The 26,166-nt window shown below is 36.7% G+C and overlaps 1 protein-coding gene across 1 annotated transcript in view; it reads right to left on the bottom strand.

The window, feature by feature from the left end:
* LOC148955450 (uncharacterized) overlaps positions 1-25,107 on the bottom strand; it is a 30,274-nt gene extending 5,167 nt beyond the window's left edge. The window contains exons 1-2 of the mRNA XM_089108210.1: positions 24,919-25,107; positions 13,744-13,942 (exon numbers count right to left, since the gene is read on the bottom strand). Of these exons, the coding sequence (XP_088964336.1) occupies positions 13,744-13,942; positions 24,919-25,064 (345 nt within the window). The 5' untranslated portion in view covers positions 25,065-25,107. The remainder of the gene's footprint in view (positions 1-13,743; positions 13,943-24,918) is intronic.
* Positions 25,108-26,166: the final 1,059 nt, after the last annotated feature.

The following is a 26,166-nucleotide window of genomic DNA, read 5'->3' as shown; positions in this document are numbered from 1 at the left end:
ATAGGTATGATTATTCCTGTACTAAAGAAGGGAAAAGACGCGGGGCAGTATTCTTCTCACCACCCGATAACTTTCGCGCCTATAATGTGCAAGTTATTTGAATTGCTTGTTGTAAATATGCTTAGTGCTACATGTAACACGCCAGATAACCAATTTGGTTTCAAGAAGCAAATGAGTAGAGAACACGCGCATTATTTGATTGCTAATTTGTTGATTGACGCCGATGATTCAAATGAGACTTTGTATTTTGCCGGTCACGATGTCAACCGCGCGTTTGATTCCGGTGTGCACCCTCAGATATTGTTGTCGGCCCGGAACGTGGCGTGGATAAGTCTATTATACGCGCACTGAGGAATATGTATAGTAATTTAAAAGTGCGTGTAAATGTACCTTGTGTTAATGCTTTAACCCTATCTTCTAGTCTTATACCCGTAGAGAAGGGAATACGCCAAGGAGCACTTACTTCACCACAGCCATTCAATAATAGTATTATTTCATCGCAAGAACTGTTTCAGTCTATATGTATCTTTAGAGGTATCAATGTTTCGCTGATCGATTATGCCGACGACATTTTGAACGCGAGTAGAACACTTATAGGCATCTAAGAGACTTTCCGTATTTTGAGTAAGGAGTATGGTAACATAGGTGTTTCTTTCAATCCCCAGAAGAGTGAAGTTCTCGTATTTAATAGCCGTGTTAAAGATAGTGTACCAGTTGATGTTGTTTTCGGAATTTATACGATTAAGTCTTCGTCTGAGATTATGTACCTCGGCCTTCCAATTTGTAGCGATCTTAAAGAAACCCGCGATTGCCTTGTTTCGTTGTTCGCTGTAAAGACACGCAGAGCTTATGGAATTCTCGTTTCAATGAAGAGCCACTTTAACCGTTTTCTACTTGCAAGGGTATATAATGCTTTTGTTCTGCCACATGTGCTAGCCCTATCCCCGTTTTGGAAAATATTTACCTTATCTGATCACCGCAATATTCGGTCTGTTTTCTACAGATATGGCAAGTATCTGCTTCGTCTTCCGGTTTGGATTAGGAATTTCAATGTATCTGAAGTATTGCATAGCCGAACCACTTATAGCTGTACTGAATCGCCGTGTTCAATTTGCAAAGGCGTTTGAACCAAGCCTCTCTTCATTATATGTCGCAATAACTTAAATTTGCCTTTTTTGTTTGTCGTAGGAATGTTCTTAATCTTGTTTTTCTGTAGTTGGAGTTTTCTACGGATATTTTTCTTTTTTCTTTCTTTTCTTGTACTCCATTTACAACATTTGTATGTTTAATAATGGGTAATAAAAATAATAATAATAATAATAATAATATATATTCAAATGCATTCAAACAAAAAAGGTTTTGAAAGCTTGGGTTCTATAACTCAATTTACTGTGGAGTCTGTTAAATTATGTGCTGTCTGACATACTTACAATTAAAATAAGTCTTAGCAGTTCAGAGCTAAAGTGTGTTTCCTTGTGGATTTATTCGATAATTTTAGGATATAATTCTTACTTCATTTTTTAAAAGCACATAAGCTAAGCAATTAAAGCTAGCTACACAGTAATTTATCTCGGGGGCCGCGGGGGGGGGGTGTTACCAAGAACCATACAAGTTATTTCGGAAGTTGTGACAGTTTGAAAGCATTTCTACTCAACTGACAGTACAAAATAACGTACAGCATGGGTTTAGCTTTATGTTGAAAAGTGTATGTAAGTATTATATAGTTATGGATTGACATATACGTTTAATTAACAATGAGTGCTATTTAAAAAAGGGGGGAATGAGGATGAAAGCCGCGTGTTTAATAAAGAATGGACTACAGAATATTGTTTTAATTGAAGGCAATTGTTTGACGGCAAAACATTGTGCTTGCTGAGATATGATTCTATAGCCCTTTTAAGACTTATAATTTGAAAGGACGCCTCTAAACAAAGCGTTCAGATTACAGTTATTACAGGTTAGTTCATATTTTGTTGTCCTTTTTCTGGGGGGATCGGCAATATTTTTTCTTGTGCATTGGGGTCCTCTTGACCCAAAGAGTTTTCGGTCTCATTTTTCAGATTAGGATGCCTTTGGCCCAGGGACTTACGGCTGTTTAAAATATTTGGAGATAACGAGTTGTTTTGCTCCATTTCTAGGCCCCCAACACCCTTCTGCCCCCCCCTTAGCCCACTCAACAATTCTTAATAACAATTATCTTTAGGAGGGGGAGAGGAATATTCTTTTTTGTGCATTGAAATCCCCTTGACACAAGGACTTATGGCTATAATTTTCGAACCGATCATAAAATGTTTTGGGCCTTTTTGGAGGGAAGCATGCCCTAAACTTTTTTTTACATTAAGTTCCCTTTGGCCCACTACATTAGGTTCTATTTTTTTTTTACATTAGATTCTTTTGACTTATGGCTGTTCAAACTGATTAGAGGAAACGAGTTTTTGTCGATTTCCAGCTCCCCCCCCCCCAACACTGTTCTCCCTCCGAAAATCTTTTTTGCCCCCCTTAACCCACACAACAACCCTTAAAAAGTTTCAGTCAACCAAAAAAAAACTTTTACATTTCTTCAGCTTAAATATTTTTTTTTGGGGGGGGGGGCGGAGCGTGTCCTAGCTAAAAAAAAAAATTTTGGGCTCTGTTTCTTGCGCCAGTTTCGGGATAATCGATTTTTTCTGTATAAGATCCCTATTGCCCAAGGATTTAACTATAAAAGTTTCAAGCAGATCCAAAAAAAAAATCCATTTGCAAGGTCCCATTTTTGGTGGGCCCATGCTGACAAACTAAAATGATTATTCCACATCAGGATCCCTTTGATAGGGGACTTACAATTCTTAGGTACAATCTGATGGATCCCTGACGAATGGCCTGAGGAGGATAGGCTGGGTATAAAAGGTTGGAGCTGTTTCGGTGGTATGAGCTGTTTCGGGTCTCTGCTCCATCATATGCTCCTTTCTTCGTCCGTATCCCTGACAGGGAAATCCTACTTACGTGGCCTCAGGGTGGAGCTTTCATGAGCTTTCTGGACCAAAACCGTGACTGTTTACAACGCTGCAGGGTGACTTTGAGGAGTGGAACCCCTCGAGGAAATTAAAGCATAGTAAATGAAACAGCCTTTGCAAAGGATTCTGATAAACAGATAATTCTTCTGGATTTGGCCTGTTTTTGCCGGGCTTTTGGGATGAAAAATTTCTTCCTAGCTAATTTATCTATTATAGGTTGCCTCCCCGTAGTAGAATATTATTTGTAGGCATGAATACATAATGAGTCAGAGAAAATAGGCTTGAAATTGCTTGTACAGGATTTCGACTCTTGATGATAGAACAGCATCGCCAAGTATGGAAAACCATGCTATGACCAAGATAGGCCCAGGATTGCGCAGAGCCTCTATTCAAGTGGAGGTCCCAGGGACTTCTTGCTGTCTAGTTGTTTGCCGGCTTAAGCGCTTAGTGTAGACTTGAGAAGATGTTTTAGTCCCCGTCCTGCACTGATTCAGGGACCATTGCTTTTCCTGTGGTCATAATAATTTTAATGTTTTAAAGAATACTGAAATTGCAACTTGGAATGTTACAACGTTAAAAAACAGCTACCGTATCCTCATTTTGACTGACGAATTCAGACGCTTCGAACCGGACTTCTAGGAATTTCAGAAACTTATATCCCAGGGGTAAGAAACATGAAATTAGGTGATATAGAATTTTATTTACTCGGAAGGATGGAGTGCATAGGCAGGGAGTAGGGCTCATGATGAATGAGGAAACTGCTAAGTCTTGTATAGGTTGGGAAGTTATTAAAAATAGAATGCCAGTTGCTCGTTTTATGACTAAAAAGTGCAGGGTACCAGTCATAGTAGTATATGCCCCAGTAGAACCGACTGATAAAGATAGTAGTGACTCAAATGAATTTTCCTTACAGTTACAGAAGGCAGAAAGATATGGCAGAAAATGGCCAGGTCTCTAAAAATAGGGATAGATGGTATCATAGCCTAGGTAAATTCGTTCTAGGAAAAGAAAACTGTAATAGTTATAGACTGCTGCAATTTTGTAGCTATACTACTACTACTAACAACTCACCACAGCACCAAGTCGCCTGAGGGCAACACAGCTACTTGCGCTCCTCCTCCATCCCAATCTATTAAAAGACTCCCTCTTTACATCCTCCCAAGAAGTTTTCATTTCCCTTAAATCTTGATATCCTCCCTCACCAACCGAGGACGAACTGCTTTCTGTTTATCCCTAGATGGTTGGCCGAAAAGGACAACCTTTGGCAATATATCATCGTTCATCCACAGAATGCGCTCTAGCCATCTCAACCTTTCTCTCATTATCAAACAGTTCGTGGTAACGAACTGTAAGTAAGAAGCGACCCGGCTCAATAGTAACCGAAACTCCAAAAAACGAAATTTTAATACCAATAGATACATCAAAAGAATTAAATTTTAATGCTGATTTCAAATATATAAGTTTCATTAAGTTAAGTCTTAACTATCAAAAGTTACGAGCCTGAGAATATTTTACAGATGTTCAAAAAAGTATAAAAATCTAAAACCTAAAAATTATAGAATCTTAATGAAAATCACAGGATCATATTCTGTGTATCACACAATCGTACTGAAGAGGTTTTAAGCACCTATATGCATAAACGTGGAATTTTCCATTTTTTGCCAGACGAAAGATCACGGATGCCTTTTTATTTTTTGTTTTTTTTCAGGGTTGATCGTATCGATCAAGTAGTCCTAGAATATCATGGAAGGGCTCATTGGAACAGAAATTAAAAGTTCTAGTGTCCTTTTTAAGTGACCGAAAAAATGGAGGGCAACTAGGCCCCCTCCCACGCTCATTTTTTTCTCAAATTCACCCGATCAAAATTTTGAGATAGCCATTTTGTTCAGCATGGTCGAAAATATGATAACTATGTCTTTTAGGATGACTTAATTCCTCGAAGCCCCCAGGGGGAGGGCTGAAAGTTATGAACTTTACCCAATGTTAACATATAGTATTGGTTATTTGGACCCGGCTCAATGGTAACCGAAACTCTAGAAAACGGTATTTTGATACAAATAGATACATCAAAAGAATCGGACTTTCAATGCTGATTTCAAATATATAAATTTCATCAAGTTTAATCCTAATCATCAAAAGGTACGCGCCAGAGAAAATTTGGCTGATTTTCGAAAAAAGGGGAAAAGACCCGCTAAAAGTTACAAAACCTTAATGAAAATCACACCATCCTATTCAGCGTATCAGAGAACCCTACTGTAGAGGTTTCAAGCTCCTATCTACAAAAATATGGAATTTTACATTTTTTGCCAGAAGAAAGATCACGGATGCGTGTTCATTTGGGTTTTTTTCCCAGGGGTGATCATATCAACCCAGTGGTCCTAGAATATTATGGGAAGGCTCGTTGGAACGGAAATCAAAAGCTCTAGTGCCCATTTTAAGTGACCAAAAAAAATGGAGGTCAAATAGGCCCCCTCCCACGCTCATTTTTTCCCAAAGTCATCTGATCAAAATTTTGAGACAGTCATTTTGTTCACCATGTTCCAAAATATTATAAGTATGTCTTTTAGGATGACTTAATCCCCCGAAGTTCCCGGGAGGAGGGCTGAAAGTTATGAACTTTACCCAATATTAACATATAGTATTGGTTATTGGGAAGTATACAGTACAGACGTTTTCAGGGGAGATTTTTCCTGGTAGTGGGGAGGGGGTCGGTGGTTTGGTAGGAAGATCTTTTCATGAAGGAATTTTTAATGGGGGAAGGGTCATTGCTATGAAGGGGACGCCGGACGTCCCAGCATTATTTAAAAAAAGATCAGAAATTAAATATAAAAAAACAAGTTTTTCAACTGCAACAGCAGCAACATCAAAACTTTAAACGAACAAAAAATATTACATATATGATTGGGTTCACCCCCTAGTCACCACCTCACTCTTTAAGCCAGAAATTTTTTAGTACTTTCATAAGAGCTATTTTTTATAATTAACGGCATTTGTGATTAAGCGGTTAGTTTTAGAGAATTGGAACAAAATTCGAACTTTCGCTTAAAGAGCAAGGTATTGACTAAGGGGCGAGCCCACTAATATACGTATTTAAAATTTATGAATATAGAAGTTCGTTACGTAAATTAATTCGTAAGTTACGTATATTTATTACTAATAAAAACGTTCGTAAATAAAATGAAACAAGTTTCGAGAAAGCCATTTAACCAAATAAAAGTAAATTAATATATAAATTTTTGTTTTAATTATGAATTTTTTTTTAATAATTTGTTTTAAAAATTTAATTTTATTAAATTTTGTTTTATTATAATAAATTTTGTTTTAATTATTAAAATAAATTTTGTTTTAATTTGTCAAAAACGTTCATAAATTAAATAAAGAAAACAAGTTTTTTTAACTGAAAGTAAGGAGCGACATTAAAACTTAAAACGAACAGAAATTATTCCGTATATGAAAAGGGCTGTCCCCTCCTCAACGCCTCGATCTTTACGCTAAAGTTTGACTTTCTCACAACTCTATTTTTTTTTTAAACAATAAAAAACTTTAGCGTAAAGAGCAAGGCGTTGAGGAGGGGACTTCGTTTTAAGTTTTAATGTCGCTCCTTACTTTCAGTTAAAAAAAACTAGTTTTTTTTATTTAATATCACTAGAAAGCGGTTATAAACCACACTTTTCGTAAAGCCTTCTGTTTGAAATAGGGTCAGTGAGTGGGGTACCCAAAACTACAATGGGTAGTCAATTGGTCTTTGGTAGGCAAATCTTTCGTCTAGCAAATTTTCCTCCTTTTTTGGGAGCGCCCAGAAGCGCTTCAGAACCATATTTGACCTCAGTCATCACTGTAGCTTCCAATATTTTAATCTTGGTTCGCAGAATTCTCTTCCAATTCTTCCAAACTTTTTTCAACTGCGAAAAAACGCCTTGGGCCTTGGCTATTCTACTTTTAACATCTTCACTGCACCCACCGTGGTTACTAATAAAACTACCAAGATAAGTGAAGCTGTCCACTTGATCTATCTTTTGTTACCCAGCATCACCTTTTCACCTTGACTTATTCCTAGTCTTAGCAACTTAGTTTTCTTAACAATAATTTTCAAAATATTTTAGCACCCTGAACACGTAAAGCCTCTAAAAGTTCATTCATTTTGCTCACACTTTCATCTAGGATGCTTAAATCATCAGCATAATCTAAGTCCAGGAAAATTTACTTCCCCATTTGATTCCGTGTTCTCCCATTGCCTTTCCTGTGCTCTCTAAAAAAAAGTCCATCAAAATGATCCATATAAACGGGGATAGAACACAGCCCTGCTTGACTCTGATTTTATTCAAAACCAGCAACTAACCTTATTTCCTACCTTAACCACAGCAGGGTTATTCTCGTACATAGCACTAATCGCTTTAATGTATTTGTCTGGTATACCATACAAGTATAAGACCTTTGCTAAAGCTCTTGTATCAGCTGCATCAAACGCTTGCTCAGGTTTTATACAACTGAGGACTAAAGGTGTTTGATGGCTCAGGCACTTCTCAATTATTAGCCAAAGAGGAAACAATTGGCCGACACATCCTCTACCCTTCCTAAAACTACACTGCTCTTCTCTTAAAACTTTGTCTAGAGTATCTCAACTCTAAAAAGTATCATCATACTAAGTAATTTGCTATGTACAGAGACCGGGCTCATGGCTCTATAATTACCACACTCACTCTTATCACCTTTCTTATACAGGGAAATTAGGGTTTTCCTAAAATCACTAGGTACCTCCCCTTTTTCAAAAACCACATTCACAATCTTCAGTAACTTATTTCTAACGTCATAACAACCATATTTAAGAGACTCATTTATCACACTATCAGCATCTGGGGCCTTCTTATTTTTTAATCTTCTTAGAACTGTCACTAATTCTTCCTCACGGAACTAATCTTTCTTCACATCCAAAGTGTCGCATACTTTTTCATTTTCCTCTATATGTTCTTCTGTAACTCTATCCCAGTTTAGCACATTCTCAAAATGTAGGTATAACAATCTAGTTATAACCAATACACAATTTGGTTACAAAATGGCTCATAAGTTAACTTGGTATTCATATGATCCTAGTCTGGTATCCTAGAATACGTAGACGGTATCCTAGCCAAGGTAAATTTGGTACAAGAGAAGAAAACAGAAATGATTATAGACCGCTGCAATTTTGTAGGTATAACAATCTAGTTATAACCAATACAGTACTTGATCATAAAACGGCCCATAAATTAACATGGTATTCAAATGATGGTAAGGCATTCGAATAACCTTATTGGTTATGTTATTGTAAACCAACGACTGGCCGTTGGACCGACAAAAGATACTAGGGTATAAAAGAATGCTGTTATTGATGTTAAAAGTAAAGATCCATTTAGTGGTATCTAGGGTTAACCTAACCTGAAATTTAGGAAGGGTAACTACCTTCCTGGAACCTATGACGTTGGTAGACTCCAGGATGAGAATTTGAGAGACAATATCCAGGAACAGTTGAATACTAAACTCAAGAGTCTAAAATTTTACAATATAGAAGATGGATGGAGTATTTTTATGAAAATAGTTTGTTAAGTCGCTGATGGAGTCTTAGCGAATGAAGTTAGCAACGCAGCTGGGAACATCAGTGAAAATGGTTTAAGTTTGATGGAGTGGAGGAGTGGCTTATACAAAAATTATTTGAGTGATAGATCATATGAAAGTAAAAAGGCCGTGAAATGGAGGCCGGGGATAAAATTGCTGAGGATCAGGAAGATGCAGCCTGGCGGCATAATAGAACAATATTGTACCGGCATATTAATAAATTGAGAGGGATTAGTCAATCTGGACTTTTTCCCAGTTAAAAATAGAAGAGGCGCCACAATTAGTGATAAGGGAAGGGTTCAAGAGTGCTAAATGTGCTAAACCATGATAGAGTTACAGGAAACAATATAGAATAGAATGAAAAGGTTTGTGACACTTCGGATGTAAAGGGAAATTTATTTTGTGATGATGAATTAGTGACAGTAATAAAAACATTAAAAAAAATAAATAAGGTCCCAGATTCAGATAGAGTGGTAAATGAGTTATTTTAAATATGGTGGTCGTGAAGTTACAGATAAATTACTGAGGATTATGAAAAAAAAAATTTAAAGGGGGAAGTACCTAGCTATTTAGAAAAAACTTTAATTAAACCTCTCTATAAGAAAGGTGATAAGAGTGAGTTTCGAAATCATAGGGGCATTAGCTTGGTTTTTGTAGGAAGCAAATTACATAGCATGACGATACATTTTAGACTTAGAGATTATGTAGATAAAATTTTAAGAGAAGAACAGCGTGGTTTAGGAAGGGCAGAGGATGCATTGACCAAATTTTCACTCTTAAACTAATACAGGAGAAGTCCCTGAGTCATCAAACCCCTCTAGTCCTTAGTTTTATAGATTATGAGCAAGTGTTTGATTCGGCTGATAGGGTAGCTTCAGTAAAGTTCTTATCTTTATATAGTATACCAGATAAATACATAAAAGTGATTAGTGTTATGTACGAGAACAGCATTGCTGTGGTTAAGGTGGGAAATGAGCTTAGTTGCTGGTTTCATATTAAATCAGGAGTTAAGCGGGGAGGCGTTCTATCCTCATTTATATGGACCATTTTGATGGAATTTGTCGTAAGGAGCACAGCAAAGGCAATGGAAGAACACGGAACCACATTAGGGAGGTAAAACCCTACTAGACTTGGATTTTGCCGATTACTTAAGCATCCTAAATGAAAATGTTAGACTGATAAATGAATTTTTGGGGTTTTGAGAGATAAGGGGGCAAGAATAGGTTTGAAATTAATGTTAAGTCGCTATGACCAGGCATAACTGAAAGTCAAGAGCTTATGCTGGGTAACGAGAAGATCGATCATGCGGACAGATTCACTTACCAAGGTAGTATTATTAGTAAAGATGGTGAATGTAATGAATATGTTAAAAGTAGAATAGCGAATGCCCAGGCTGTTTTTTTACAGTTGAAAAAAAATGGAAAAATAGGAAGATAAGTCAACAAACCAAGATTCGATTATTGGAAGATACAGTGATGACAGTGGTCAAGCATGGTTCTGAAGCGTGGCTGACCGTATCATAGGCAGCGCAACCGTATTTGACTGACCGTATCATAGGCAGGGCAATAGCGCTGCCTAAGTAAGAACGATGTTGGCACAATGTATTATTATTTTTTTGTTTTCTTTTTCCATACCAGGGCACTTCGTATCGAAGGAGTTGTAGAAACTTCGAAAAGGGCTCATTCGATTGGAAATTGGAGTGGCTAGTGCCCTTTTTAATAGTCGAAAGTGATTGGAGGGCAACTAGCCCCCCCCATGCCCATCGTTCCCCCAAACACATCCAATCAAAATTTTGAGAAAGCCATTTTGTTCAGCGTAGTTGATTTCTGGATAAAAATATATTTTTGAGGAGGACACTCCCCCACAACCCTCGGGGCAAGGGATTTAAGTTATGCCCATGGGGTATGTAAGAACGATGTTGGCACAATGTATTATTTATTATTTTTTTCCTTTAGAGCAGGGCATTTCGTGTCGAAGAAGTTGTCGTAGAAACTTCGAAAAGAGCTCATTCAACTGGAAATTGGAGTGGCTTGTGCCCTTTTTAATAGCCGAAAGTGATTGGAAGGCGACTAACACCCCTTCCACGTCCACCATTTCCCGAAACACATCCAATCAAAATTTTGAGCTAGCCATTTTATTCAACGTAGTTTTAGGTTCTGGAAATTAGGTCTTTGAGGATGACAACCCCCGCAGCCCTCAGGACAAGGGTTGTAAGTTATTACCTGGGGGCATATAAGGTTTTCAGAGAAAGCTTAGTCATGGAAATTCCGAAAATGGTTAATTCTATTAGAAATTGGAATGGCTAGCTCTGTTTTTAATTGTCAAAAATAAATATAAGGCAACTAACACTCCATCCACGCTTAGCATTTTCCCAGAAACATCCGATTAAAATTTTAAAATGGTCATTTTGTTCCACCCAGTTTGAAGTTCAGGAAATTATACCGTTGAGCAGGACACTCCCCCCACATCTTCAGGACAAGGGTTGTAAGTTATATCCTGGGGGCATATAGGGTTTTTATTGAAATCTTCGTCGAAGAAACTTAAAAAGGGATCATGCAATTAGGAGTTCAAAGGGCTAGTGCCCTTTTTAATAGTCGAAAGCGATTTGAGGGCAACTAACCCCTCTCATGGCCACCTTTTCCCCCAACACATCCAATCAAAATTTTTAGATAGCCATTTTATTCAACGAAGTTGAAAGTTTTGGAAAATTAGGTCTTTAAGGATGACAACCCCTCCCCCCACAGCCCTAAGGGCAAGAGTTGTAAGTTATGCCCTGGGGGCATATAAGGTTTTTATTGAAACCTTTGTTGGAAATACTTCAAAAGGGTTCATTTAATTGGAAATTAAAAGGCCTATTGCTGTTTTTATAGTTGAAAGTGATTGAAGAGTGAATAACGCTCCTCTGGAGCCCGCTATTTTCCCGAAAACATCTTACCAAAGTATGGAGACATCTATTTTGTTAAACTTAGTTGAGACTTTTGAAAATTAGATCTTTCAGGATGGTAACCCCCTCAGAGCCCTCAGTGCAAGGGTCTTAAGTTATGCTCTGGGGGCATATAAGGTTTGTATAGAAAGTTGTTGTAGAAATTTCAAAAAGGACTCATTTGATTAGAAATTGAAATTGCCCTTTTTAATATTCGAAAGCGAGTGGAGAGTAATTAACCCTCCTCTCACGCCCACCATTTAAGGATGACAAACCCCCAACAGCCCCCAGGGCAAAGGTAGTTAGTTATGCCCTGAGGGCATATAAGGTTTTTATAGATAGAGTTGTCGCTAAAGACATCAACTGAAGCGAGGTAAAGTTGTCACCTATATAACTATTGCTCTTTTTAATAGGTGTAATTGCTAGAAGGGTAACTAACCCCACTTCTACCGCCCACAATTCCCCCAAACACATTCAATGAACATTTTCAGATGGCTACCGGGATAAAAGTAGTAGGTCTTTGAGAATGACACCCCCTCCCCAGCCCTCAGGGCAGGGGTTGTAAGTTATGGCCTTAGGGCATATAAGGTTTTTAGTGAAAGTGTTGTCGTAGAAACTTCAAAAGAGCTCAATTGACTGAAAATTCCAAGTGATGGTTTCTTTCTTCGTAGATGGCAATGAAGGAAGTCTTACTACCGCCCCACACACGCCCACCATTATCCCAAACACTTTGAATCAAAATTTTGATATGGATCTATTGTTTAACGCTGTGAAAGGTTCCTGAAACTAAGTTTACGAGAAGGCCAACCGCCCTTACATTCCTTAGGGCAAGGGTTGTAATTTATGCCCTGGGGGCATTTAAGGTGTTTATGGAAAGCGTTGTTGTTTCAAAAAGGGCTCATTCGATTGGAAATCGAAAGGCCTAGTGCCCTTTTTAATAGTCGAAAGTGACAACAAAGTATTGGATTAATCATAAAAAAAAAATAAACAGAAGAACTTCTTACTTATGAACTAATCCATTTCAATGAAAAATACAACTTAAAAAACAAGAAAATGAAGAATCAAGTCTTAGTCAACAATAATGAAAAACTGAAACCCACCTGATAAAGTATATGCGTTGTTCAAATTATCATTCAATATGATGGATCGGAAGGTATGTGTATGAAGGTATCGGAAGGTATGTATGCTTGACATTTTTATAGTAAAGATCGATGTGGGTATAGTGTATTATTTTTGTTGTTGTTGTTGTTTAGACCAGGGCACTTCGTATCGAAGGAGTTGTCGTGGGAACTTCGAAAATGACTCATTCGATTGAAAATAGAAAGGGCTGATGCAGTTTTTAATTGTCGAAAATTATTTGTGGGCAACTAATCCCCCTCCCACGCCCACCCTCTCATTTGCCCATTATGTTTAAAAACTAAATGTTGCCTTAAGTTAGGGGGGTTTAAACCCCCCTAACCCCCCCCTCTGGGTACGGCCTTGCCTGTTCTGGATCTGCATCGGCCATGTTTCCTCCAAATGAGCCTCGACAAGAACTCTTTGACAGGTTTAGGATGCATTCACCGATGCTAATAACAAACTATCTTGCAAGAAATCCTCACACAAAAGTCTCTCAAATCAGGCACAAGGATTTTGCCCTCAAATCTGTCACCAAACTTTTGCTGCATGCAGCATCTCTATCATAGAGCAAAAAAAATGGAGACATGGTTTAAGCATTAAGATAGACCATGGCAGTATTTGAAGCATGATTCAAAGCATTTCTTTTTTCTTTTTTTTTATAACTTCTGTATTGCCGTGTATACAATAATTCTAAGCATTGGCAATTGAAAGAGCAAATGTTTTGAGGACATGAGACTAACTTTTGTAATTCATCATTTGGTGCTATGAAGCTTCTTCTTTCTTTTTTTTAAGTGCAACTTTTTGTATTTGTTGTAGAAACAGCTGTAACACACTTAAGGTGTCTAACTATAAAAGTTGTACAGGGTTAGGAAATACATAATGTAACATTTCAATATACTAAATTTTCAAACCTCTGGAGGTGGTGCACTTATGCCTTTTTTTTACTTAAGCATTGGACAGGCTCAGAAAACCCATCACATTACATTTGAATAAGTTGCTTGATAGGAACTTGATGAAAATCAAAAATCCGATTTTTAGCTGCTCTTAGTCAAATTCTTTGCATATGTATCAATGGGGTAGGATACAAAAGTAAATGAATAAAGAGAAAACAAATCAGACCTTGACCATGTCAGCACGTAGTTCCTTCATAACAAAACTTAGTTTCTCGTAGCACTTTGAAAGAAATAGAAGGCAGGCTGGACGAACAAATCCTCTTGCATCAGGGTCATAAAGAGTAAAATATGTGACGAACGCATTTACCCCAGGTACGATATGATTCAAAAGAGCATACGTGTTGTACAGTAGGCGAGAGTGCAACCTGGAAAATTCGCAAAAATGGGATTTGATTCACGAAAATTCACAGAAATTTTTCATAATCATGGGCATGCACAGGTCTGATCCATGAGATGGGTGAAAATTTTAAGAGTCCATTTTTAGACTGCATTTTTTCAGCCTTTGGGTCAGTGTCAGTGAGGACCTGCCCAACCCAATCTATGTGTAAGCAAGGTCATAAACATAGCTAAATACAGGTTCAACCTTTAGGGAGGAGGGGCTGCAAGATTTTTACTTGGGGGACAGGTTCAAAAAATGACTCAAACTAATTAAGAAAATTATAACACTTTGACTACTTTAGAAAAGAGCTTCCTAACTATTTTGTATACATTCTTTTGAACTCAGCAAATTCTGTAGACAAATAGATACATCAAAATTAAAATAGACACTTTCAACATCATGTGACAGGTATAGAAAAGGCCTTAAATTTGGAGAGAAGCCCAGAATTACTTCATTTGACTAAAGCAGCCATATTTTTCAAGCCCTCACTTTTTGGTTCTATTTAATGAAGCAATTACATTTAGTAAAATTTACCAAACAAAACACCTTTAGCTTTTTACTTCAATTATCAGTTTTAAGGTATTTTCACATTGCAACATAAAGGCTACTACAGTGCCTGACATAATGTACAAACCATGAAATACTACTACAAACCATGAAATAATGTTGCATTAAACTCTTTTGGTGCTCCAAGAGTCAATATAATGTAAGTTTCATTGGTGCATCCTTTAAGAAACTTAGCAAACTGAGAATAACCAAAAAATCAGGAATGAGTAAAATACTCGTATCTAAAACAAGATGTGCTAAAATAAACTTTCAGGAGGAAGAACACCGAATTTGTCAAGCAATGCTCTTGCATTGATTATACTTACACAGGGCTACTACAGTAAATGTAAATAATAGCAATAATTAACATATTTAAACCCAAGGCTTTAAGGACTCACCAAAATTTGGGTTTTTGAATCAGATAGATATATCAGTAGGAAATAAAATTAAATTAAATTTATAAATAAATGTTTTCATTGCATAATTTTTATCAAGAGTAAGTGACTAGAGTGAACAGCCTTATAGGGAAAATATTGCCTGTATTTGGTTTTGTAGGATAGTAGTTATAGCCTACGTAAAAATCGAAACAGTCTTCTATGCCACATTTTCAGGAGGGGGTCCCATAGATAAATCTGTGAAGGGATTCCCTTTACATCCATTTAAGATATCAGATACATGTTCATGTACTAACATACAAACTATACACCAGAAAGGCAAGCCAATAGCCAATAGTTTGTAACCTGTCAAGATTGTTGTATATCATGCTTCTCTGATTTTTTGCAATTTTATTCTTTTATCTCACCTAATTAAGATTATTAAACACAAACAAATGAATTAACGAAACAAATGTCAATTAGTGCTTGTTTCCATTTTCATAAATGCTCAGCATGCATGGTCCATGGCATCTACTTTCATTTGTGCATGCAGAAAAAAGGATCCAGAGCCAAACTTACCTGGTCCAAAGGTATAAAAACAGTGCATTTTATTTCAAATTTCTTGGAGGGGGTCAAATAGATAAATCTCTGGGGGGGGCTCTCTGTATTCAAGTATGGTATCAAGCATATGTTTATTTATTAGCATACAATTTATAGGCCAGACATGCTATCTACTAATAAATGGTTGATCAGCAGCCAAGATTGTTGACTGCAGCAGCTGTTTAATCCTGACTATACTAAATATCTTTGCATGCAATGTTGGGTTGTAGATCCTTTCTTAAAGTTTATTTTACCTAGCTTTCAAAGATGGTAAAAAAAAAATAACTGCAGTGTTAATATTAATACTCAATAAACAAACATGCAAGAAATGATCACTTGTAGAGGGGGGGCGCTCCTTTGCCCAAGAATTGCTCCCACCCACCTCCTAAAGTGCAAACATATAGCCCAAATCAAATATTTCCCATGTATGCTTTTGTTGCTTGATTTTCACAACACTGCTTCTTTGCCATTAAATATTTGAATAAAAGAGTGACATAATGAAGAAATGGAAAAATGTATAGGAAATATATAATTTGGGCTATATAATTACATGTTAAGGTGGGGGTAAAGTAAAGTGTTTTTAGGAATGATATAAGTAACTATTTCAGGATTTTTTAAAGCTGTTCTCAGAATTTTATTGTGTTTTCTGTTGAGTGGGCCTAACTGTAGAGTAATACCAAAAATATTTCTGCCTAACTTTCAATTGCACCTAAGTCAGAGAACCACCAAATGGTAACTGCCAAAAAATCTTGAAAACTGCTCCTAATCTGGTAAATTTAAATTATAAGACAGAAAAAAATGAATGATCTTTCTAAATATTATAATTACTTGCTTTGCAATTATATCCCCGCCCCCCCCCCCTTAATGGGCCTATATTTAGCCCTGGGCTACAAAAAAATTCAAATGAATTTACTGAAAAAAATGTGCATTGTCAGTTTAATATACATATGCTGTATATTAAAATCCTAATTAATTTTTGATTTCTTAAAGTTATAAAAGTGAAAACATTTAAAAGGATATTTTTCAGTAAACCAAAAATAAAATTATGACTTTTGAAAAGCAGAGGGCTCCACAATCTAATGAGGTTTATTATGTCTTGCTTGTAGTTACACTCATTTTAATTTCTATATGCTCTGGGTTTTATTTATTTATCGCTACTGACTTGGTGTATCTGTGTGCTTAGTGAATTATCTTATCCTATTTTAGCTAATTTTTGGTCTAATGGAGGTCTTCACTTTTTTTTCGAAAAATTTATTTTGTGCGAAAAGTTTTTTCGATTAATTTCTGTTTGTTTTATATTGACATAGTCTTTTCTAGGGAGAAAGCTTGAGCCTCTTCTGAAGTTAAACAACCATCCCTTCTAACTCTTAAAAAGGGCACTAGAGCGTCTGATTACCAATCCAATGAGCCCCCTATGAAGTTTATATGACCACACTTTCTATAAAAAACCCATATGTCCCCAGGGAATAACTCACAACCCTTCCCCTGAGGGTTGGGGGGATCCGTCATCCTTATAGACATATTTTCCAGACTTTTCAGATAGGCTGAACAAAATGGCTATATCGAAATTTTGATTGGAAGTGTTTGAGGAAATAATAGGCATGGAGGGAAACATTTGCCCTCTGATCACTTTCAACTAATAAAAAAGGTACTAGTCCTCTTAGTTTCCAATCGAATGAGCCCTTTTTGAAGCTTCTACAACAAAAATTTGTATAAAAAAGTTAAATGCCCCAAGGGCATAACTTACAACCCTTGTCCTGAGGGCTGTGGGGGGAGGGTTTTTATCTTCAAAGACATAATTTACAAACCTTTCAACTACGTTCAACAAGATGTCAATATAAAAATGTCGATTGGAAATGTTTGGGGAAATGTTGGGCATGGGGAGGGGCGTTTCTCCCTCTGATTACTTTCGACTAATAAAAAGGTAGCCCTCTCAATTTCCAATCGAAAGAGCATTTTTTTAAGTTTTTACTACAACACTTTCTATGACATTATATGCCCCCAGGGCATAACTTACAACCCTCGCCCTGAGGGCTGGGGGGATTTTTTATCCTCAAAGACATAATTTCCAGACCTTTCTGATACGCTTAACAAAATGGCTATATCAAAATTTTGATTGGAAGTGTTTGGGGAAATGATAGGCGTGGAGGGAGACATTTGCCCTCTGATCACCTTCGACTAATAAAAAAGGTACTAGTCTTCTTAATTTCCAATTGAATGAGCCCTTTTTGAAGCTTCCACAACAAATTTTTTATAAAAACGTTAAATGCCCCCAGGGCATAACTTACGACCCTTGTCCTGAGGGCTATGGGGGGGAGGATTGTCATCTTCAAAGACATAATTTACAGACCTTTCAACTACGTTGAACAAAATGGCCATATCAAAATGTTGATTGAAAATGTTGGGCATGGAGGGGGGATGGCGATTCTCCCTCTGATTAAATGCCCCCAGGGCATAACTTACTACCCTTGTCCTGAGGGCTATTGGGGGAGGGTTGTTATCTTCAAAGACATAATTTACAGACCTTTCAATTACGTTGAACAAAATGGCCATATCAAAATGTTGATTGGAAATTTTTGGGGAAATGTTGGGCATGGGGAGGGGCGATTCTCCCTCTGATTACTTTTGACTAATAAAAAGGTAGCCCTCTCAATTTCCAATCGAAAGAGCATTTTTTTAAGTTTTTACTACAACACTTTCTATGACATTATATGCCCCCAGGGCATAACTTACAACCTTAGCCCTGAGGGCTGGGGGGATTTTTTATCCTCAAAGACATAATTTCCAGTCCTTTCTAATACGCTTAACAAAATGGCTATATCAAAATTTTGATTGGAAGTGTTTGAGGAAATGATAGGCGTGGAGGGAGACATTTGCCCTCTGATCACTTTCGACTAATAAAAAAGGTACTCGTCTTCTTAATATCCAGTTGAATGAGCCCTTTTTGAAGCTTCCACAACAAAATTTTTATAGAAACGTTAAATGCCCCCAGGGCATAACTTACGACCCTTGTCCTGAGGGCTATGGGGGGGAGGATTGTCATCTTCAAAGACATAATTTACAGACCTTTCAACTACGTTGAACAAAATGGCCATATCAAAATGTTGATTGAAAATGTTGGGCATGGAGGGGGGGGCGATTCTACCTCTGATTAAATGCCCCCGGGCATAACTTACGACCCTTGTCCTGAGGGCTATGGGGGGAGGGTTGTCATCTTCAAAGACATAATTTACAGACCTTTCAATTAAGTTGAACAAAATGGACATATCAAAATGTTGATTGAAAATGTTGGGCATGGAGGGGGGGGGCAATTCTCCCTCTGATTACTTTCGACTATTAAAAAGGTAGCCCTCTCAATTTCCAATCGAAAGAGCATTTTTTTTAAGTTTTTACAGCAACACTTTCTATGACATTATATGCCCCCTGGGTATAACTTACAACTTTAGCCCTGAGGGCTCTGGGGGGTTGTCATACTTAAAAAAATAATTTACGGACCATTCAACTACATTCAAAAAAATTGCTATATCAAAATGTTGATCTGAAGTGTTTGGGGAAATGATGGGTATGGGGTGGGGGCATTTGCCCTCCGATCCCTTTTGACTATTAATAAGGGCACTAGCCCTCTCAATTCCATAATAATAAAACCTTATATGCCCCAAGGGCATAACTTACAACCCTTGCCATGAGGGTCTTTTTTTTGGGGGGGGGGGGGTGTCATCCTCAAAGACCCAATTTCTAGAACTTGAAACTACGTTAAACAAAATGGCCATCTCAAAATTTTGATTGAATGTGTTTGAGGAAATAATGGCTGTGAGAGGGGGGTTAGTTGCCCTTCAATCATTTTTGACATTTAAAAAGGGTACTAGCCCTTTCAATTTCCAATTGAATGAGCCCTTTTTGAAGTTTCTACAGACAATTTCTATAAAAACCTTATATGCCCCCAGGGCATAGCTTACAACCCTTAGCCTGAGGGTTGTGGGGGGGTGTAATTTTCAAAGTCCTAATTTCCCAAACTTTCAACTACATTGAAAAAAAAAAGCTATCTCAAAATTTTGATTGAATGTGTTTGGGGAAATGGTGGGCGTGAGAGAGAGGGTAGTTTCCCTCCAATCACTTTTGACTATTTAAAAGGGCATTAGCCCCTTTGAATTTCTTGTCGAATGAGCCCTTTTTCAAATTTCTACAACAAAGCTTTCATTAAAAACCTTATATACCCCAAGGGCATAACTTACAACCTTAGCCCTGAGGGCTCTGGGGGGAGTGTCATCCTCAAAGACCTAATTTCCAGAACTTCAACTACGTTGAACAAACTTGCTATCTAAAAACTTTGATTGTATGTGTCTGGGACAATGGTGGGCGTGAGCGGGGAGCTAGTTGCCTTCCAACCACTTTTGACTATTAAAAAGGGCAATAGCCCTCTCAATGTCTAGTTAAATGAGCTTCTTTTAATATATCTACGACAATACTATCTATTAAAACCTTATAAACCCTTACGGCATATCTTAAAACCTATGTCCTGGGGGCTGTAGGGGGTTTTTGATCCTCAAATAAATAATTTCCAAAACTTAGAACTATGTTGAATAAAAGGCTATCTCAAAACTTTGATTGAATGTGTTTGGGGAAATGGTGGGCATGAGAGGGGGGGGGTAGTTGTTCTCCATTCACTTTCTGAAGCACTTCAAAATGAGCACTTTTTGAAGTTTCTATGACAAAACTTTCTATAAAAACCATATAGGCTATGTCCCCAGGGCATAACTTACAACCCATGCCCTGAGGGTTGTGACCTAATTTCAAGAACTTTCAACTATGTTGACAAAAAATGGCCATCTCAAAATTTTGATTGTTTTTGTTTGGGGGAACGGTGGGCGTAAGAGGGGGGTTAGTTGCCTTCCAATTACTTTCTACTATTAGAAAAGGCACTAGCCATTTCAATTTTCAATCAAATAAGCCCTTTTTGAAGTTTCTACAACAACACTTTCTATAAAAACCTTACACGCCTCCAGGGCATAACTTACAACCCTTGCCCTGAGGGCTGTCATCCTTAAAGACCTAATTTCCAAAACTTTCAACTACCTTGAACAAAATGGCAATCTAAAAATTTTGACTGGATGTGTTTGGAGAAAAGGTGGGCGTTAGAGGGGGGTTAGTTGCCCTCCAATCACTTTCAACTATTAAAAAGAGCACTAGCCCTTTGAATTTCCAATCGAATGAGCCCTTTTTGAAGTTTCTACAACAAAGATTTCAATAAAAACCTTATATGCCCCCAGGGCATAGCTTATAACCCTTGCCCTGAAGATTGTGGGGGGAGTCTCCTGCTGAAAGACATAATTTCCAGAACATTCAACTTCATTTAACAAAATAGCTATCTCAAAATGTTGATTGGATGTTTTTGGGAAAATGGTGGGCATGGAAGGGATGTTGGTTGCCTCCCAATCTCTTTTGACTTTTAAAAAGGGGACTAGCCATTTCAATTTCCAATCAAATGAGCCCTTTTTGAAGTTTCTACAACAACACTTTCTATGAAAACCTTATATGCCTCCAGGGCATAACTTACAACCCTTGCCCTGTGGGCCGTGGGGGGGGGGGGAGGGGTTGTCATCCTCAAAGACCTAATTTTCAGAACTTTAAGCTATGTTGAACAAAATGGCTATCTCAAAATTTTGATTGGATGTGTTTGGGGAACAGATGGGTGTGAGAGGGGGTTAGTTGCCCTCCAATTACTTTCAACTATTAAAAAGGGCACTAGCCCTTTGAATTTCCACTTGAATGAGCCCTTTTTGAAGTTTATACGACTATGGTTTCTATAAAAACCTTATGTGCCCCCAGGGCAGAACTTATAACCCTTTCCATGAGGGCTGTAGGGGAATGTTCTCCCCAAAAATATAATTTCTATTTGGAAATCAACTATGCTGAACGAAATGGCTATCTCAAAATTTTGATGCAATGTGTTTGGGGAAATGGTGGGCATGGAAGGTGTTTTAGTTACCTTCCAATCACTTTTGACTATTAAAAAGGGCACAAGCCAATCTAATTTCCAGTCAAATGAGCCCCTTTCAAAGTTTCTACGACAACTCCTTTGATACAAGGTGCCCTGGTCTAAAACCAAAAAATAAAATAAAAAAGTATCAATAATACATTGTGCCAACATTGTTCTTTACTTAGGCAGTGCTATTGTGCTGTCTATGATAAGGATAAAAGAAAGTCTTGCATATGACTTTTTACACCTTGTAATATTATAAAGCAGCCTAAATGAAGTCATACAGAAGAATTTTTAATACCTTATTCTATTATAAAGCAATATAAATAAAGTCATGCACTGCTGTCATATAAACAATGCACTAAATGTTATACAGAAAACATTATACTGCCCAACTTCTATATAGAAAAATCAATCAAAAGTAAAACAGATGACTTTTTATTCCTTATATGTTTAATTGTTTATAATGATATATTTTTATTTTCAGAGAAATGATTGCTGTTGCTACCACCATATGAAAAATCTAGATAAGGCCAACAATAGCCCCAACATGTGAAGAGGCCCTCATCACTGTGAAAAGACTTACACAAATGAATTTCAGAAGCACAATAATTTACAAAAACCCCTCAAGTTTCATGGTGCATGAATGAAACCAAGCCACTAAAATAAAATTTAAATTGCATTTAAAATTTATATATGTTTTCAAATAGGCTTTTTGGAATAATTAATCTTACATGTAGGCAAACAGGTGTCTGGGATTTAACTTGATTCTAAGCTTTACAAAGAATGAGCTATCCAGTTTAAAAAAGGCATCAGATGTTTACCTATGTCCAAAAACATCAGCTGTTTGGGGTAGTGTTGTAGCTGCTAAAATAGGGTATTTTATGTATTTTACCCTAATTTTACACATCCCTGTAAAACTGGCATTTTACCTATTCTACTGGTATGTTACATATTTTACAAGGGCTTGCAATTTTCACAGCACAAACAGGCTGACAGTAACAGGTTTGGATATGATTTTGTTTTGTGTATAGCTGTACTACCTAGTTTAAAAGGATGTCTGTCTGACTTCTGTCATTTGATATTAGAATAATAAAATGTATTACAGTGCAAGTAATTATAATTTTAAAATGGTGAAATGTTAGCCAAAATAAAATTATATTACTTATGTGAGCTGTTAAAGACAGAAAAGGCTACAAGCAGGATTGGCATATGACAAACAAGAAAAATAATGAAATTAAATGGCTGAGAAAAGCAAGGGTAATGTCAGCCTGTGGACAGAAAAGAAGATAAAATGACAAAAGCATATATTTTGTCAAGGACTTCTGTCTAAAGGAAAACTAACCTTTTGAAGTAACATAGCAGGGGAAAGACTGAATCAAACAAGCCAAGCCAGAATAAGTGAAAGACTATTCATCTTAGATTGGGTACAAATTTTCTGCTTAGTGATTGACTTAGCTTGTCTACTGACCTAATTCTGATTAAAAGTGTGGTCATATGATCTTAATTTAAACTGAAGAAAAAATGTTATTTAAGTCCTTTAAGTTATTGTAAATTGGGTTTATAGAGATATCTCTAGTATCTCTATTTAAAGCAAGGTCTGTTATTTATGGACTTTTTAATTTCAATTGCCTTCCTAAAAGAATGTGGGAAGCTATTTGCTTCAGATATTAATGTTGCCTCATCAAAAAGAACTAAATGATCTAGATTTTTAATGATGTGGAGGGCCTAAACAGAATCAATATCTTTATTTTTAATTTCACATCCCAAAGTAATCTTGTATTCATGTCATTTCTCCCTTGGAGCTGATATTTATCCCCTCCACCATGGAAAATGCCCCCACTATTTCCCCCTGGATAATTCTGAGTCTTCATTAGAAGGGAAATTGAAATTTCTACTTATCTGCTTAAGTCAGAGGCACTTATATAGCATTGCCTATATTAAAAACACACAAGGGTTCAAAGTATTCATATTTGTTCATTTATTTTTTCCTATAGGCACTTCATGTTGAAGGGGTGGTTGAATAAACTTTGGAGGGGGCTCAGTCAATTGAAAAGTCCAGCACTCTTTTCTAAGATTTAGCCTGCTTTTTGACCAATTGTAACTAAATGAGTTGTTACTGACTATGTCAGTAACAACTGAGTTGTTTTTCAGTAGTTGATTTGAAAGAATATTAAGATAAATACAGAATTAGTTCTAAGGGAGAGACAAGGAGAGGTTGGAGGTAGAAATTAATATATAATCCTTAGGAATGTATCCAGAACTTTTGTTGGGGGGGGGCTTCAGAATAAGCACAGTCACCTGAATCAGAATCTGAGCACAAAGGAGAGGAGCTAGAAGTACAAATGTATGACCACACCAGGTCATAAGGAGACATGTTAAGAAAACAATTCTTACTCCATAATATTCAAAATTATACTAGTTAACATATTTTCCAGGGGGAGCAACTTTATCCAGGGGTGTCCTGAGGGGGAGGAGGCACACTGCCCCCCTCACCTTTTTTGACACTCAGTAAAATTTTTGCCGAAGGTGAAAATTTTTGCAGAAATTTTGCAAAAATGGCTGAAATTTAGCAAAATTCTTGATTTCTGTAGAAAATTCAGCATACATCAGGTAGCAATTCAGTAAAATTTATGAAGATTGCCCCCCAAATAATATGAGCCTCAGGATATCCCTGCCTTTATCCTCACTATTTTCCTTGTTTTTCAATCATATTTTTCATTTTGATGCCTATTCTCTAAGTCTTGAAAATTGTTTATAAGACAAACACCTAAGAGCCATCTAGTTAATCAAACCTAACTTAACCTAAATTAATGAATATTTGCCTATTTGTATCTTTTTGGTAGATGGCAGTGATGGTGTTTAATTTTCATAAATAGATTGTTTGAAAATGGATAAATGCAGTGAAATCTGTTTATTTTTCACAATTATATAAAAAAAATTGTACAACAGTGAAAATAGTGAGGATAAAGGTGATCTTCCTGAAAAATGTGTTAACTAGGATAATTTTGCATATCATGAAGCAAGAATTGTTTTCTTAGCATGTCTAGTTACAACCTGGCATGGTCATACATTTATACCAAGCTAGATTTGCCAGCAGATAGATAGCAAAGAGTAGCTAAACTAGATTTTTATACTTCATTTAAGCAGAAGATCTATTTTACAAGGTTTCACTTTCAAAACACAAATATTTTTAAGGTCATCAAAGGTCAGAACCCTCTAGAAGGGAAAGGAGTGGGGGTAGGTAGGCTACTTCAAAATACCTTCCTGGGACATATTTTAGTCTGTATACCTATCCCTGAAAGCTTCATTTTCCTAACTTAACCCCTTTTCCAAGATAGCAAAAAGTAGCTAAACTACAACCTATACACAATGCACAGATACAACCATTCAGAGATTAAACAGAATCAGGCTATAAGTAGGTCTAGCTGTTGAGAAAAAATATAAGAACTATGCTTAACTTACCTTCCAGGAGGCTGATAGTCAACTGTCATAATTCTTAATACTATAGAGTTGATTTTCGACTGAAATTGTGGGTCAGATGGAACACAAATTAACGTTGAAGGACCATGAATTTCTGAAAATTCAGCTAGAACACAATAATCTCTCATTTTTCTATCGATATAAAGCCAATTTTTTCAAAATATATTAGCTAGCGCTCTCCGGATTGTTACAGCACTAATGGTTCGTTTACACATTGCGGAAATTCATGCGGATTTAGCAATCCATGCGGAAATTCCGTCCGTTTTCGTGCTAGAAAAAATCTCTAGCTTTCCGCAGCGTTTTGGTCAAATCAGGATCTTGGCAAGATTTTTAAATGAATAAAATCATGAGTATGGATTATCAAAAACTACACGACCTTATAACTTTGGTTCAAGGCTACCTCACCTTCTATGATCCTGTGCACCCAGGCTATAAGAAAACTAAAAAAATGGTGTCACTTGTCTCTCTATTGCTCAACAGATTTCAGAAGAGGGTAAGAACATAGGTCATGCTGTTGCAATAATTTGAAATCTTTGCCTTAAAATGCAGCGTTATTTTAGCCAAAGTTCGAACAGAAACGGACGGATTTCCGCATGGATTTCCGCAATGTGTAAACGAACCATAAGTCAGACACAGACCTTACGGTCTCTTTCTTTGCCTGGAAAACATTAATGTTCATCTTTTTTAAAGCATAAGAAAATACTATTTGTATGTGTTTCCAGCATATTTTTGGCATTCATATTGATTGTTTCTTTCTTTGAGAAAACTTATCAGATTAACAAAATGAAGATGGACAAGTCAATAGGTTTATAAAGTGCCCAAACACATCAAAAACAGAACTGTAGACATTAAACAAAGATGTTGTGTAATTTAAAATAAGAAAATTGAGTGAGAATTCACTTCTGGTTAAGAAAAATTATTTTAGTAATCTATTCAATATTTTTTGGTAACACAAATTTTAACCTTTCATCATCAACTTGAAAATATTTTGTTTTGCTATTTATATTATAAATATAGGTCTAAGCAGTTTATGGAGAAAAAATTGTGTTAGTCTTTGATGACTAACACAATTTTTGAGTGACATTATCTAAGTAGAATAAACTTCAACTAAAAAAAAATCAAAGTGACAGTCACTCAAATTATTAAGCGTAGATGGCAAACTAGGAGTATCTCGGTCTAGCGGCTGTTGAAAGACGGCTAAATCAAAAGGGTGCGCAACTGCTTATCGTA

This window comes from Artemia sp. Qi Xiang Cuo, chromosome 2 (assembly GCF_049724085.1).
Source record: "Artemia sp. Qi Xiang Cuo chromosome 2, ASM4972408v1, whole genome shotgun sequence".
NCBI lineage: Eukaryota > Metazoa > Arthropoda > Branchiopoda > Anostraca > Artemiidae > Artemia > Artemia sp. Qi Xiang Cuo.
The sequence above is the reverse complement of the archived record's forward strand: the minus strand, read 5'-3'. Positions and strand labels throughout refer to the sequence as shown.